General features: G+C 39.7%; 1 protein-coding gene across 1 annotated transcript in view; it reads right to left on the bottom strand.

Annotated features, from left to right (window-relative positions):
- The window catches only part of si:ch211-266k8.4 (uncharacterized), a 65595-nt gene extending 48727 nt beyond the window's left edge, over positions 1 to 16868 (bottom strand). The window contains exons 1-9 of the mRNA XM_087844095.1: positions 16654 to 16868; positions 15927 to 16014; positions 15711 to 15818; positions 10675 to 10867; positions 10420 to 10545; positions 8475 to 8598; positions 8117 to 8186; positions 2573 to 2687; positions 2294 to 2411 (exon numbers count right to left, since the gene is read on the bottom strand). Of these exons, the coding sequence (XP_087700221.1) occupies positions 2294 to 2411; positions 2573 to 2687; positions 8117 to 8186; positions 8475 to 8598; positions 10420 to 10545; positions 10675 to 10867; positions 15711 to 15818; positions 15927 to 16014; positions 16654 to 16796 (1085 nt within the window). The 5' untranslated portion in view covers positions 16797 to 16868. The remainder of the gene's footprint in view (positions 1 to 2293; positions 2412 to 2572; positions 2688 to 8116; positions 8187 to 8474; positions 8599 to 10419; positions 10546 to 10674; positions 10868 to 15710; positions 15819 to 15926; positions 16015 to 16653) is intronic.
- Between the last annotated feature and the right edge of the window lie 971 nt (positions 16869 to 17839).

Raw genomic sequence — 17839 nt, 5'->3', positions numbered from 1 at the left:
CAGCTAACAGCTAACAATAAGGGAGAATGTCATTAAAGCCTCAGGGGGTCACAAGCTAGCGTATTCCTAGTGCTGGTCCCAAGCCTAAAAATAGGGAGGGTTGTGTCAGGAAAAGCATCTGGTGGAAAATCTGTGCCAAAACAAAACATGTGTATCCAGCCGCTGTGCCAACCGCTTGGAACTAAAGGGGCAGCCAAAAGTACATACTAGAGTTTAAAAAAAAATTTGAATCCATTTTCAGTTGATAAAGAAAATAGATTTTTATAATATCAAAGAAAAAGTACGCTAATGAATTCAACTGGAGCTCAGTAATACAATTTTAGGTTAGATAATTGAAAAACAATTTTCCATAAGCTGCTGACTAACTCTTTTTAAAGAACAGAAAGATGAAGAAAAGTGAGAAAAACATCTATTAAACTCACATACCTGGATCACGGATACAAATCAAATGATAGAGTTAAGAGCTAAATTAGCACTTACATGCAGAACAGCTGTGAGTAATTCAAGAGTTTTAACAGCTTATACATATTGATGCATAAGAATGGGATATCTCATTTTAATCTGTAATCACCTGAGATTTACGTAAAAATAAAAAAGTGAATGAAAAGAAAGAACAATGAGAAGTGGTTCTAAGAGTCCCTTGAAAAACAAATAGCAAAAGTTTAAATGAAAGAAAGAAAAATAATGTATGAAATACAGAAGCTGCTCCTTGACTGGTGATATAGGCTGTGTTTGGAGTCATTATTACAGCCTATGTCTGAGATGACAGCTGACTGACAGCCAAGTGTAGACAGACAGTCACATGAGATGGATGAGCCTCTCAACCACTCATTAATCAGAATGGCCTATGTGGCTGCATGACAACACCCATTTATACCATTCACAGAGTAAAAGAGCTGAGAAGCTTAAAGAAAATTAAGGAGAGGTTGAAGATCTCAGCCCCTCTCCTCCTTCATTTTTGTCCCTCTCTCTCCCCCCCTAAATTTTTTGTACCATCTCTCCCTAGCCATTTCCCTCTCTGACCCCCCATTCATCCCTTTTCCTTTCCCCACTTGCCCCCTTTCACTCTTTCTTCAGCAGTATCTTCCCACTGTAAGGAGATCCTGCCCTGGGAGACAGCCGGACCACTTAGTGTTGACTTCTGACCAAGCTTCTGCAATGATGCCAAGCAGGCAACAAGGACTTCTCAATGTGACGTGATGGCAGGCTGCCCACTGAACGCCAGGGCTAGAACAAAACGGGCCTGTCAGTGCTGCCCTTGATGCATGCTTTTACAAACTGCAGAAGAGGTTCACAGATGGATCGAAATGTTCTGTTTCTTTCCTTGTAACATAAAAGAAAACACAACTGATTGCTTTTTTAAGCGGAATGTAAGTTAGCTATAAATGTTCCAAGTACATCATGATTAAACAGTTATTAAACTGTTACACTCAATAGTCCTGCATATTTGGTCCTTTCTAATCTACTTTGCAAGTCACTGGTGCGTATCTAGTACATATGCTCCATCTCTGGTCATGATAAAGTGCTTTATCACTACCTGTGACACAGTTACACCTATAGAAACTACTTGGCTGCGTTGCCTCCATTTGTCCAGGGTCTACTTTACAGATCTTTGTCCAAGGTAAACAACCTTGGGTCCACACAGTGTCACCTGTCTACAATGAGAAGCACACAGGAGGGTAGAATTTAAGTAGCTGAAGGGAGCTTATCTATTAAAACAAATATGATAAACTGAATTTTAATATTCACTGTGCAGCTGCACGTCTCTCACAGACAGACTGTATACACAAACCCAGTGACCCTGCTGAGTTTCCATAACTACAGCTCCACGTCAACAAAACATGTCCGTCGGCATGTGACGTTTATATTCAGCATAGTGAGAGAGAGACAGAGGGCTTCAACCAAAAGCACCATGGGCTGCCATTGAAGAAACTAATTTAGCAGAAAGGATGTTTAATCCAGACATGGACGAAAACAACCTCGCCAAAACACTAACACTCTATTTTTCCTGGAATGCTCGATGTCAAACATGTCCAGTCTGATGAGCTGATTGATATTCATGAGCTGCCTGGAGTTTTATTTAGTGCCTAAAAACGGAGCCCTTGGCTCTGAGAAATGTGCAGCACATTGTACCCATGCAGCTCAAGCATGAGGGTGGTCTGGGAAAATATTAATGCATGAAAGCTAAAGACATGTGACAATGATAGATGTCAGAAATAGAAGGATAACTGTGCGCTAATGCTACAACAGCAGAGCATTCAGAAAGCTCAAGCTCAAGTCTCATTTTACTTACACATCAACAGGTACTCTTAACAGCAGGGGTAATATTGCTCCTTCATCCTTCAGGTCCATTAGTCGGGGCTCCAAGAGCTCAACGATGGTCAGAGCGGTACGGAAGACAGCTGACAAGCCTGTGGGAAGAACAGGAAGTTAAAGCAGTAGTTCAACATTTTAGCAAATTTTGCTTTTGTGCCTAGAATTAGATTAGAAGATCACTTTTACTGTCATCTTTACTGAAATCTGCAGGCCAGCAGCCAGTTACCCACGTGAAGTTCTGTGACTGTGCACCCACCGTGTAGAATGATGAGATCCCAGACAGCCAGAACAGAGTCCCAGCAGGGCAGGGAAGTGAAAAGGGTCAGGAACCACGGCATCACAAAGTGGACTGACGAGATTCCCACTGACTCCTGAAGGGAGGATGGAAAAAAAACAGGAAGGACTGATTTGGCATGACCCTTTAGTACTGATTGCCAATTTCCTTACTGAAAAATCCTTCCACTACATAAAATGATAACAGTCATACCACGCAACCTTGCAAAGGCTTTTTTGGTGTTTTCCTGTAACCATATACTTTAAGAAAGAACACACACTCTGGTTACTTTATGACAGTGTGGCATTCAAGATGCCTCCTGGCTCTGTGTGCAGCACAAGTACAAAAATATGTTTACAGCTGGTTTGCCTTGACTCTGATGAACAGCTCTACTACAAAGGAAATGCTGACCCCTGATCTCTAACAGGCTTCTTCTGTAAGGGGAGGAAAAAACTGCCTACAATAAACCCCCTGGTGTGTGTGTGTGTGTGTTTTGCCTTCAGAGACAATTAATCAGCACAAATGGTATCAGTGAATAAATTTATGGTGGTTCTCAAACCGAGGCTGGCCACACTAATGGACCATAGAGTCACTGCAGGTGGAGTGTGGATGACACAGGAAAATACAGAGTGAGACTAATTTGAATAAGTATACTGTTGTAGGGAAAACAAGACTTTGTTGATGTTATTTGTTGTTCATTATTCATCTAAATAACGAATTCATTTTTTTAAATTGGTAAACTCATGTATACTGATTTAAAAAACAAACAAACAAGACAAAAAAGCCCCCCCAAAACCCACAATGGCATAGGCCATGGTTTACAGCAACAGCAAGAGAACAAGAGCTGTGCATAAGCCTCAGATGACGACTTAAAACCCGAGCTACTTCAACAACCTCCAACAAAGCACTGCAGTCTGCAAAATACAACCAGGCCACGGAGGCATGTTGCACAGAAAGAGCAAGTGACGAACAGAAATTGACGCAGCTACACGGTAGAAAAGCAGAGCATTAAGCAACTAATTAACAAGCACAACCTAAGATCAAGCATCCACAGCGGGCAATATCTGTAAGGTTTATTATATAAGATAATTGAGTGCAGGCTACTGAAGACTTATGAGTAGGGATGGGTACCGGTATCCAGTGCCATGATGGCACCGGTTCTGACATAAACGGTAGTAACCAGACCGAAAAGCAGCGCACATTTCGGTGCTTTTTTTCCCTGAGATGTCACACACTTTGAATTCTAGCCAATCATTTTATGTTTCCGAGGATAGTAGGCGGGTCCAGGTACGTACGTTCTTTTAGAGCAGAGCTACAGATTAAAAATGCCCAAGGCGAAGCGGTCAAAAGTCTGGCTGTACTTCACAGCAAAATATGCAAACTCAGCAGCCTGCAACAAGTGCTTTAAGCTGATACTGTGATACTGTCAAAGGAGGTAACACCTCAAATCCGATGAAACACCTGGCACCGCATAGCGCTTTTTTTAAAAGCCGAGAAATGCGCCATATTTGATAGCTTGCTGCGAGACCTCACACCGAGCGCATCTACTGCGGGTGTGGTGCCTGTTATCGGACCCGGAGTTAGCAACATCCCTCAAAAACCCGAAGAGGAGAGTCCTGGCCCCTAGATGTGCCAGTGTAGCAGAAATGATGAGGATGATGATGCAGCAGCAGCCGTTCTTCTCTGAGTGAGTAGCTTAATGTTGTTCGTGTGTAATTTACGTTGAGTAGGCTAACCACGTTATTACATTAATGCATGTAAGGTGAACTAGCAAACACTGTTGTAGTTACATGCGGCTGCCTTCTTGTTTGATGGCAGATGCTCCCTTCACGCTGGCCAAAAAGGCTAAAATGACCAAAGAAAAAGTGGAAAACAGCTGAACATGAGAGGTTTTTGGACAAAGTTTGTGTTTTTTCCCCCATTCTTTAAGCACCGGCACCGTTTCAAAAGTACCGGTTTGGCACCGGTATCGGATAAAACCTAAACGATACCCATCCCTACTTATGAGGTTAAGTGACTTTAATTTAACAATGAATAAAGTATTAAACAGTTGTGTTATACTTTTACTTAACATTTCTGGGGTAAGCGCTACTACTTTTGCGCTTACATTTGACTTGCGCATACAGAGTTTATATGGTTGGAAAAGAAAGATCTAAAACACCCATCACTTTGTTTGCACTAATAAAAATGCTGCCGTCTTCAAGTTGCAATCACAGACAAAGCAGCGTTCTGTAGTTGGTTTGCTATACTCTCATGAATATCATTATTGCAAATGTGAGCCTAGATACAGGCATTTTAAAAATGTCTAGTGTAGCATGTGGTACACAGAATAAACTGACATCTGTAAAGAAAAGCTCAAATGAAAAAAAAAAGTACAATCTGTGGTTCACTAAACGAAACAAGTGTTACTTGTTCAGTAACAGTAGGCTTGGTGGCAGAAAACTGCACAGCTGTAGGTCTTTGCCCCGCGTAAAATCACTCATTTTACAACTTTGACAAGCGACGGACCAATAGACTGAATGGGAAAGGAGGCCCAACTGATGATGGAGACATTACAGGGCCTCAGCTTGCAGATGAATCATTCATCACATAGCTGCATCTGGTCTCAAACACAAATGTGTGTATATACACATACACACATTCAAATCTTTCTGTTATTGTGGTTTTAGCAATGCCATTTAGATTCCCCAAATAATGCCAGCAGAAACAAAGGCACCCAAATAAGCACCAAGTTTTCAGTGTTTGCTTATATTAAGGTTCATACGCATTTTTCCTGTCAGGTCCTGTTACGCAAACACTTAAATTTGTCTGTTGTCTCAGTGGCTGATAGTGCCCCACAGGCCTCAATGTGAGCTTGAAGCCATTTATAATTTTTAAGTTGTTTAATGTGTAGGTGCTCACAATAAACAGATTTTGAGGGAAAGCCAGGGAATTTCCATAGCACAAAAAAGTGGGTATTCCCATTGCCCATATTGATCAGTCCCTCTTATTACCATTATTTGCTTATGCCATAAGTTGGCTAGTTAAATATTGGACTAACGTTTAAAGCTTTCACTTGAGTGAAGTAACTCACATTACTGCACGATTAATCGTTAGAAAATCGCGATCTTGATTCATACTTATGTGCGATCTCATTTCCAAATGACAACGATTTTTAAAAAAAAAGAAGAAAAAAAAAAAGATGACGACGACAACGATTGTACCGCATTTTGATCCGGGACGTAATCTGCATGAAAACAAGCGCTCACTCTTCCTGCTCAACAAATGACAAGGGCGGAGCCTTATACCACGTGATACAGAAGCTGGCTGCTAAAATTGGCAGGGAAAAACAACGGAGAGCACGTCAGGGATGACGAGAAAGTGACAGGAGAAAATCCGTCCCGGTCAACCACCCAAACATCAATAACGGGAACCTTATACAGCACTTCCCTATACCCGTCAAACTCCCGCAGGCACAAAGAAATTACGGAGGCTGTTACTTATCACCTGACCAAAGATATCCCATATGGAAAAGATATATAAAAATCTTATAAAGTTTTTATCTGTCTTGTATGAAACTTGTATGAAAAGCATACAAGAGTGAAAACACATATAAGATCCCTTGAAAAATTATATAATGAAACTTGTATGTTTTGTATACTTACTAAAAAAATATATGAAAGTAATGAGAAAGTGGCCACTTTCATGAGTAAATCATATATGTTTTTACTATTTCTTTTCCATATGGGATGGCTCCCATCAACACTGTGCAAAACGAGGGATTTAGGAAAATGATCAACACATCCTAGACAAACGCTACGCAGTGCCGTCCCGCAACTATTTTTCTATTGTTGCACTACCTGCTCTATACACGCAGTGTCGAGCAACGGTGGAGACGGAATTTCAAGCAGTACAACATTTTGCAGCAACGACAAATGTGAGACATTTGTTGTTTTTATGTTTATTTATTGTTTTTATGTTCAGTCTCAACTGTTACGAAGTTGATGTGGAGTTAATAAGCGCAATAAATATTTATATTGGAAAAGAAAATCGTGATCTCAATTCTAAGCTAAAAAATCGTGATTCTCATTTTATGCAAAATCGTGCAGCCCTACTGCTACTGCTAAGTAATGTTAGCTAAGTTTACAGCATATTCCATATATCACCATGCCTTAACTAACTACTATAATAGCGCTGCCATACTGCATCACACTCAGTGCATTTCAATCATTTCTCCAGCAAGTTTGATTGCTAGCAAAATAATAATAGTTTTAAAAATTAACATGTGTTATGTATGTATACTTGAAAATCATCTCATCTGTCATGTGACTCAAGAGTACAAATTCCACCAGTGTCGTTTTCTATCAAACGCTCATTAAAACAGCAACGTCAACTTTGTGCACTCATCCCCGACTGTGCGGGGGGAGGGGCCGGGTGGCGCATTGAAACAGACTGACGAGGCAGAGGTGCAAGGCGGCCCAGGCGGAGAAATTTTGCTTTGCGACTCATTTAATTTCTCTATCTGATAAGAAAACTACTTGGTCAGATATTTGTGGTGAATGAAATACGGTTTCAAGCACGTTTAAGCACCTCATCTGAAATTCAAGCACTTTTCAAACCTTGAAAAGACAATATTAAAATTTAAGCATTTTCAAGGATTTCAAGCACCCTGTTATATTCTCAACTCTAGCTGCTAGTTGTAAAAACAAACATTTTACTGTAAATGGAATATTCATCTGATAGCAAAAAGCACCATGTGTCTGCTGCACAGAATACAAAGTGTTCCATTAATGTAATTCACTTACATGATCACTGTACTTAGTGACAAAGTCAGAACAGCTGTGTATCTCTTCCTGATTCTTATAGATTACAATGTTTTGGTCCACTGTAATTAAGGAGCACAATTGAATGGACATTACATGGGCAACTAAATTCAAATGTCCTGACTTCTAACATTTTACTAGTTCTGCTTTGTTTGTAAAAATCCTTATTTGGTTCTACCAACTCTTTCAGCATGTTTTTGCATGTGTAAAAACCCATTAACAATAACTGTATACAGACAGTTAAAGCTTGTGTCTAATACACATTTTAAAATTACAAAACTCTCTAATGTTCAGGCACAGCATGGGGCCAATTTAGGGCTCGAATAATTCATAAACAATCCTGTAGTAATGTTAGCAAAAAGTTCCCAACAAAACTCTGCTCTAAGCAGGGTGTCGAATGTTTCATGTTACATTCTGTAATTTGATTCGTGTTGTTTCTTTACCTTGGGATGTGTAAGGATGTTCATGCAGAGACAAATCTACCTATATAACAGTTACGTGTCTCTTTGTATTGGTGTGCCCTCTTGTGGGCACAACAGGACACTAAATTGTTTTTCCCCCCCCTTTAAAATAATGTGACATTTGGGCATCCCTAAACTGAAACAAATTACTTCCAGGATTTTTGTAACTCAGATAGCAATTTAACATAAATTTAAGTTTATCATACAACTTTCATTGTTTGCAGAAACCCAAATAGTGAAAAGCGGAAAGTAAAACGACTCACCATGTGCTTGGAGAGCTCGGGCTTCCTGTGTTTTAAGAACTGGTCAAACACCTTTACCTGGTGCTGCACCCTAATCAAGAAGAGGAGAAAAAGCCAGACAGTTTAGCAGATCACAGACACACAGGGACACACAGGGACACACAGGGACACACAAGGACACCAAAAAAAAACAAACAAACCCCAACAACAAAAGGTTTGTAATGATCGTTTCATGATAACCCAACTATCAGATAAAACTGATTTTTTCTTTTCTTATCCTTAATTTACATCAGTTATATCCACACATAAACCACACTCTGGTTGTATATTTTCTTTGTATTTGTATAAAGGCCAACAATAAGAACTGAAGTTTTCTTACTTGGTGAGACTAAGGTCAAACATTTCACCCAGATATTTGGGTTTATCCAACAAAGCCACCAGAGCCCAAAAGGCCTCCTCCTCCCCCAACTCCATCAGCAGCACTGCTGCTATGTAGGACATCCCTGTAAAATGCACACACATTTTTTCCTGGATGAAGCACAGGATAAAAGGTAGCATTAATATGGTTTGTCAAGAAAAATATACACGTGTTTATAGAAGTGCTCAAGATCCAGCTAAACCGGGTGTGTGTCACCACATTCTGCACAGGCAAAGAAAGAATGTTGCTGCTTATGATCCCGGCACTGTGCTAAATCATCAGACATCATGCGAATAATGTTATACACAGCACATAACTGAAAATTTTCAGACACATGCTGTGTCTATCCTCATTCGACTGTCCTCAGGTTTGACTTGCTTTGACTGGATGATTAGTCTGACATCAGTTAATTGTTTTCTTGCTGCACAATGACATTGTCAAGCGCACCAACACTGTCAATGAAACTGGCCATAAATTTATTTTTCTCCCACCCATAAATTTTAAAAGACATTCAAAATAGGACTTCTAGAATATATAATGCCATGCAGAAGATCACTAGAAACCATTGTTAATAAAGGGCCATCAAACAACATTGGGAAATGTTTAATATAAAACAAACAAGATACAAAATGTAATTATGAGTATTGTCTATTTGGTGCAGATAACTGGGATCAGCTTTCGGTTATATAAGATTTACCAAATAACAAATGTTCTTTATAGTTTTACACTAAGAAGTATTCTTACAGAGACAAAATTAAAATGCACCTCTAACCATGATGTTATATATTTAAGAAGAAAATTGGGAAGACAGAGAAAAGGTGATGGTGATGTTTCAGAATTCCAAAACAAAAAAGCAGGTATAAAAGCTTATGTAGTTATTTCTGCAGATCTTTAGGTTTTAAGACTAAATTATTCTAAAGTGCATCATGACAGAAATGTGCAATTAATACAGGAAAAGATGTGATTACTGAGCCATTTTTAAAAACAACTTAAACTGCGTCAACTCTGCTCTGTATTAAAAGGTCATTTACCTCCATCAAGTGGTCACATGATGTACTGCAGGTATCTATAGAATAACTGAAGCAGGTAGGGCTGCTCAATTAATCGAATTTTAATCTCGATTACGATCTGGGCTTTCAACAATCATTAAAAATGACTGAGCCGATTATTAGCACCTCCCTCGTGCTTTACTCTCTCGCTGCTCCGTGTGGCAAATCGAGCGCACCTCTCTGCATTTCGAACACGTGTCACAACAATTAAGAGGACCCGAGGGAAGCTCGGAAAGCTAAGCAGAAGTTATTTGGAGAGGAGAGTGACTGTCGTTGGTTGAAAAGAGGGGTAAAAAAAACTTCAGTGGTGTGGAAACATTATGGGTTCACGGAGTCAGACGTGGATCGAGTAGACACAGTGTGTAAACTTTGCTACAGTGTCGTAGCTGCACCACAGAGCAACACTGCAAAGTTCACTAAACATAGATGTTTACATTTTTCATTTATTTTTTATATTGCAAACATTTGCACTGTTATCAGTATTTGCACACTATTTTATATTATTTTTTGACAATCTTTAAAGTCATTATTCAACACATTGTTATTGTTAAATAAATATCGTCAAATAATCGAGATCTCAAGTTCAGTGAAAATAATCGTGATTATCATTTTTGCCATAATCGAGCAGCCCTAGAAGCAGCTTTCAAAAAAAATGTGCTGACTGATGAGGGAGCAGTGTTAGGTTTAAATCTCCCACAATATAAGTAGCATAAGACCAATAAAATGTTGCTAATTTATTAATATTATTTGCTGTGTAGCACAGGCAGACAACAGGAAAGGGTACCACTATAGTACATCCAGTTAAAATGCAGGGAAGTGAAAACATGCACAAACAGTTCAGTCATTCGTCCCATTACCTTGGGTGTATCCAACCTTTGGGTTGTATCTGGCGCAGGCGATTAGGACCCTGAAGAGTTTCGCTTGACCCTCGATGGCCTCGGGACTTTCTCCCATCAAGGACCGATGAGTAGGGAAGGAACGCTCTGTTGACATGGACCATTTCAAATGAAGTGCATTACTTCAGCTACACATGGTGCAACATACAGAAACACTATGTAACGTGAGTGTTAGGGTTAGGGCAACAAAAATGTTGTTGCCCTGTCTGAACTCACGCAGGTCCAGGGCGATTTGTCTGAAGAGTGTGATGTCATCGACAGAGTAGCGGGGCTTTGAAGGGCTTGTGGACTGTTGACGGTTTAAGCCCAGGTCGTTCTGAGTGTCGCTCAGTGTAGTGATTGCAGACAAGATGCTGTATTCACTGACTCCCAGGTCGACCAAAGGTCCTCGCACCTCAGACAAACATGTCTGTTGAAAAGAATACAACATATACTCTGGCTAGAAATCCATCAATAACATTAATGGTTGACGGAGAAAGGCACTGGATGCATGCAGAGTAACATGGATGAATAAAACTTCAATGAAACTGTGGCATTTGAATGCATTGCGGCACTACAGAGCAGCTGGGTTAGGGCAGCGGTCTCCAACCTTTTTTGCGCCACCGACCGGTTTATGCCCGACAATATTTTCATGGACCGGCCTTTAAGGTGTCGCGGATAAATACAACAAAATAAAACTAGAAAAAAAGAAAATTTATTCATAACCCACGTGAAAAGACCCAGGAAAACAGAGTAAACGATAAAAACGATAATAAAATAATGCTGAAAACCGATAAAAACCCTGAAAACCATACATTTCGCACCTGAGCCTCAACTCTCGCGGCCTGGTACCAAACGACTCTGAGGCCCGGGGGTTGGGGACCGCTGGGTTAGGGTATTAAAAACAGGGTGTTAGGTAAAGAGCGTATTGGCTCAAACATTTTTTAAAAGTTCAGTTGTTATCTTATGTATATTGTTGATCCATGAAATTGCATTTCAGTGGATACAGCAGGGTCTTTATGTTCTTCTTTGTTGACTTTAATAAATGAAATTCACATCTAACTACTGAATTTGCACTAAGCAACCTTCCTGTTATATAGGAATATAATCAGAATACAACCAGCTGGCAGCCAGTTGACTCGAGTCATTCAGACTGATGGCAACATGCTGGCAATCTGTCTGAATATATGAATTAAAGAGCAATTATTTGCAAACCTTTGACATTCTCTCTAATTCTAATTTGCGATTCTAAATTGGCCAATTGTTATCTGTTGCTGTGTGAACCATGCAACAGACTCGCGCACCCCGACTCTCAGCATACGACAGCTGGGGTAGGCTCCAGCGACCCTGAACTGGATAAGCCGAAGAAAATGGATCAATGAAAGTTACAAAACAATTCCCCCAAAAAATGACTAGGCAGTAGACTTGTAGTCAAGACCGCCTAAACCAAGACAAGACCAAGACCAGAGGGGATCGAGACCAAGACAAGACCAAGACCAGAGGGCGTCGAGACCAAGACAAGACCAAGACAAAGTCGAGACGAGACCGAGACCGAGACAAAAAAAGTCTTTAAACTGCAGCCAGATGTTGCTTCGTTTACGGGTGTCAGGCATATTTATGTGTTTTTGCGATGCACTCACACAGCCCTCCTCACCGCTGTCTACTGTCTCACTCACTGAGAGGACAGACACATAATAATAATAATGGATTGGACTTATATAGCACTTTTCAAGGCACCCAAAGCGCTTTACAATGCCACTATTCATTCACTCTCACATTCACACACTGGTGGAGGGAGCTACAGTTGTAGCCACAGCTGCCCTGGGGCAGACTGACAGAAGCGAGGCTGCCATATCGAGCCATCGGCCCCTCTGGCCAACACCAGTAGGCGGTAGGGTAAAGCGTCTTGCCCAAGGACACAACGACCAGGACAGAGAGCCTGGGGACCGAACCGGCGACCTTCCGGTTACAGATGCGCTTCCCAACCCCCTGAGCCACGGTCGCCCACTTGACTGTCGCGTCTCTCACCCTCTCCATTTTTTACATAATGATATTATCCTATATCCTCGCATGTGATTGGCCACATTATGGATTGCTTGGAGCATAGCTGAGCCACTGTGTGAGAGCTGAGCAGCGAAAGGAAAATAAGTGAGGAGCCGGCTCTCGCTCAAGGGGAGTCGACTCTCCTGATTCACTACAAAGCACTCTCTAAGCACGGCTCTTAGAGCTGATGCTTTTGCGCATGACACATTATCGAACGTTACGTTGTGTGTCATGGATACTGTTGACTCCAAATCTCCCGACCACTATGTCGAACTGAGACAGCAAGACCGAGACAAGACCGAGGGATCCGAGACCAAGACAACACCAAGACCGTGTAAAAGTGGTCTCGAGACATCCAACTCTACTAGGCAGCCACAGATTTATTTATTTTTGTGTAGATGCAAGGACCTTGCGGACCCATTGTACTTGTTTGACTGAGCTTTTAGCACTCTCTGACATAGAAGGTAGGTATGTCAAACTAAGTATGTTCAGTGTTGGATGCTTTTTTTCCCCCCTCGTTGAATCAATTTAATGCAAGTTTGTGTAACTAATACTATTTCAGGATGGTGGTGCAAGAGATAAGCCCTCTTATTTGTATTATTCTCAGAGTACTTTAAATTATTTAATAAAATACTGATATTTGGTGTATCTGTATCGATACAATATCACCATGCAAAATATTGCAAAACTATGTTTTACAGACTTTTTTCAAACACCACTAGTGAATCGACATTTACAGCACATAACTACTTTACCCATTTTGTCATTACTATTATTACCAGAGAGGTAATTAACAAATACATTTTTCTTATTTGGTATTATGTTGCAAGTAAAGAAGGAAGAAGGGGAGAGATTTTCTCTTCTCCCTTCTCAGTTATTTTTGGTTAATTAAGTGAGATTCAGCAACTACAGGCTGCAGGTCTCTAGGCCTGTGCTTAGCTAACATTATCGTTAGCCAAGTTATTGTATAATGCAGTCCTACTGCTTAGTGTTACGGGAAATAACACAGCTACTAATGTTGGCTAGTTAACATTACTTAATTGCCAAATTGGGTTTGATTCAGCAGATGTAGAACTTATCCCCTTCTTTGCAACTTCATCTCACCAGCTGTTCACACATTTTTGTTTCACTTGAACTCATACAGTGAAGTTGCAAAATGATTCTTTTTTGTGCACTTCCAGGCTGCCACTGTGTGACATAAAATGTTTTTCAAACAGTAACTACTGTGTGGAAAACTTGGAGCTGCTCCCGCAGTGACACACTGCAGTATCAGTACAATCTGAATCTGACATATTATTGGAAAAGCACATGGGTTTCAAACCTCTAGTCTGAATGTGACACTGCACGTAATGTGAAGGCACACAAGAATTTCTCATTTCTCATCCATTTTCCAAGGTTGCAGAAATGTCAAAAATGACTAAAAACAGATCTCATGGGAGTTTTTGTGATTTATTTTCAAATGAAAAGCATAAACCATCCTAATATTTAGTCAACACATCTAAAATTTGAAATGAGGGGATTTTTGTTGTTGTTTTTGTTGTTTTCTTGGGCAAATTGCCAGCATTATTTTCCAAGGAAGACTAGTCAATGGCTCAATGACACAACTAAAGTAAAATTAAATGGTAGCCAAATTCTTTTAAAATTCCTGGCCGAGTGTTTTTTGTTTTTCTTCCTTTTTTCCTTCTTTTTTCTGTTTTATTGTTATCATCCGAATCTTAATGGCCTAATTTGTTTTGATATACGTCTTTATATCGCAGAAGGACAGTATCACATTTTCAGTACACCCTATTCCGTCGCTTGTAAAACCAAGTGTTTTCTTGGTCTCTCACATTTTTGTGGAAGACTTTGAGGCCACTCTTCTTTACAACCTTCTTTCAGTTCATTGATGTTTTCAAGCATTTGTTTATCCTCAGCTCTAGTAAAGTTTGCCCCAGAATTCAAAAAAAAAAAAAAAAAAAAAAAAAAAAAAAAATTCCTGGCCAAAACGGATATATTGAAAAAATATATGGAATTGCCACTCTTGGAGGATGTTTATTCATCTTTTTTACTTTGCAGCAAATAAAGAAATCAAAAATATGTCTCAAAACTATTTCTGTTTAAGAGCTGAACATTCTGGCTTCACGAAACAAACCTAAACCATATTAAATTCACTTATTTTAATTAATAGCCTGTTTTGTCCTTCTCTACATCAAGTAGATGAAAAAGAAATTATGGAATCACATTGCAAATGATACTTGCAGAAATCTAAATATGCAAACTAGTCTGTAGTTTGCACATGATTTAAAGGAAGCTCATCAAGAGAGCTCTCAGCTGAAAAAGAAAAGAATTATAAAACTGAAAATCTTATGTGGTGACTGGGGAAAAAAATCAGAAGCTTAAAAATGAAGGAAAACATATGAGTAGAAGGAAGACAGAGTATCAGGACTGAAAACTCAAAGCAGTACGCACTGAAATGAAAACCAGCACAACAAAACGAATGGAAAACAAATGGGCAGAAACAGGATTCAGTATTTGAGATAGGACTGTAAAAAAGTGGCTGAATGAAACTGAAACGAAAACCAGCACTCACATGTACACAGAAGAAAATAAGCTTACAGTGAGCTAAAGAGAAACAATCCTGGGCTGCAGTTGAAAGCGATGCTCACTGATGAATCATCAATCTATAAGAGATGATGCTCATACTTTTGTCTGGTACTTTTGCACCGATTGTGAGAAGGAAAAAAGGGACTTTCCTCCACTCATGTGAGAAGGGGTTGATGCCAGATAAAGAGCCAGAGGAGATGGCAAGCATGACATCAACACTAAACTCAAAGCTTATAATTTGGACACCTTTCCTTATTGTAAAATATATTTGGCAAAGATTAAGTTACTTTTTTAAGGTGACAATGCACCTTTCCACAGAGTAAAGTGTTAACTCAGTGACATGGCCAGTAGTCCTGATATCAGTCTGACAAATATTCCCCCCTCAATATTGTGCAATTCCATCTTTTTGCTCAATCTATAAAAATATGCCATGTTTAAGACATGTTCCATGAAGCCAGAATGTTCCACTAGTAAATAAAAACACTTATATGTCATATTTGTGATTTCTTTGTTTGCTACAAAGCAAACATGGAAATACTTTTTTTACAGCGGTTGTACACCATTGTGGGCAACTTTATGATGACAATTCAGTGTTAAAGTGTGCAGCTTTGCAATGTCATTCTTTTGGATGTCACACGGTATATTACCTGGTAGTTGAAGTCACTGGCATCTCTCAAAATATCAGTGGTAAGCAGGCACTTCCATACTCTGCCGCGCAGGCTTGGAGGGATACCCATTCTGATAAATCGCTCAATCTGAAAACACAGCAAGAGTGTGAAGAAAACAAGCATGTTCGAATGGTTGCCAAATGTGCAAAACACAAGATTTTCATCAGTGCTTTTTGTAGTTTATACAAGTCTTACTTGGCTCTTGCAGATAAAGCTGGCTCCATTCCAGTAGCTGAGCAGCTCACACAGCTCTTTCACCCTCACTGAGCTCAGCTGGGGGTAGCTGATAGACAACACAACATGGTGAGCTTGGGCTGATTCATCAGCTTTTTCAATCAGACAGATACTGTCATTTTCAGTAATCCTAAACTCTGGGCTTTAAGTGCTCAGTGTCTGACAAACCATGACTGCAGCTAGTCAGAGTGTAATACAATACTCACTGGAGGAAGTATTCAAGTAGAGATTTTTGCGTTTTCATTATCATTTCACGTGTATGACGTGTGGACGTGTAAGCCTGCAAGGTACACCTAAATAGTTTTTTAGCAGAGTAGCTTTGTCTAACATTATAAATATTCCGCTTAACTCAGCTTTTCTTGTTTGTTTCAGCAACTTGTTGAACTTAGATTCTATTTAAAAAATGGATTAATACAGTTGGCGATAAATAATTTAAAGGACTTTAACTTTCTTCTAAGAACAAGTTAGAAACTCTTAAAGCCGACAGCTAATGTTACCACGACTATAACTTACTGAAGTGATTAGTTTACTTTAACAACAAGATTAAAATCATACAGTTAAAGAACACAGTTGAGACAGTGAATACTGAAATAACTAGCGTTTGGGAGTAAATGACTCGGGTGAGGAGCATAATAAGCCAGGCTAGTCGCTTACACGGGAGCTAATGTATCGTGAACCTGTTCCGCACCTGTAATCGTGACACCGGTGATGAAGTTTCTGGTCCTTTTTTTTAGTGAGAGCAAAGCCGAATTCATCAAAACGCAAATTCTCACTGCGCCTTTTAATTGTTGAACTCCTCCTGTTGACGTTGGTACTGCTTCTCCGCTTCATGGTGATGAGAAAATCCTTCGAACACTTCACCCGTTCCCAATAAGGAAAAGTGAAATTCACCGTCCAAATGATTTCTTGCCGCTGCAGTCAAAGTAACCGGCCGCTCTGGAACCGCCCCCTTTCCCTACGTCATCTCCAACCGAAAATGGGCGGGTAAATCAGAAACTTTGAAATGAGTGATGCGAAAATGCTATAAATCTATACGACTAAACATCAAACAACAATATAATTCTTCTAAGATAAAGAAGCTTAAGACCTGATATATATAGTGAAATGTGACTTAACAATATTAATGCGCTGAAGCAAACGCAGTATTCGAATGTATCTGGTCAGCATGGAGCTGATTTTCACAGTTCTCCACCCTGGGGTCAGGCCCTTAAGGGTCACCAAGTACACCTGTTAGGCCATGTGATAATTAATGGGGAAAGCAAAAAAAAAGAAAGAGCAAAGTTCTTGAAACTTCTTGAAAATGGTGGTTTATTATCAGTATTTTGACTTTAACTTTTTGCAAATAAATGAAATATATTTATTCTGTCACAGTTAATTATTACTATCTTTTACATCACCACTTTCTATCACGTTTAAAACAAGAGAAATGAAGTAATCCACTCTGAGACTTTAATGCAAAGGGGACACAACGAAGATAAACGTATAACCGGTCATAACCAAGAGAGGGCGCTGTCGCACTATTTACATCTGATTCACATGCATTTCCAACCATCTCAGCGCACTCACTTACACTAAAAGTCACAAACAGTTCAAAATAGAACCTTCATCTATATCAAACTAATAAATAACGTTTGTTGCAGATTATGGCAACACAATCTGTAAAAAGCAGATTCCACAATTTATGTGTCGTATTGAAGTTTTAGTCTAGTCTTACTGAATGCCTGCTGTAGGGGAGACCGGGGGTAGTTGTAACATTTTTGACATTTCTGTCTGTAGCTTGGAGCTCTTTTAAGGTAGTGGATTCAAAATGTAATGCAAAGTATTTACATGTCTCTGCTATTAAATAGTGCAGCTATTTTCTCTGCAGCACAATT

Source organism: Neolamprologus brichardi, chromosome 7 (genome assembly GCF_056152115.1).
Source record: "Neolamprologus brichardi isolate AB-2024 chromosome 7, ASM5615211v1, whole genome shotgun sequence".
In the NCBI taxonomy this organism is placed as follows: domain Eukaryota; kingdom Metazoa; phylum Chordata; class Actinopteri; order Cichliformes; family Cichlidae; genus Neolamprologus; species Neolamprologus brichardi.
The sequence above is the reverse complement of the archived record's forward strand: the minus strand, read 5'-3'. Positions and strand labels throughout refer to the sequence as shown.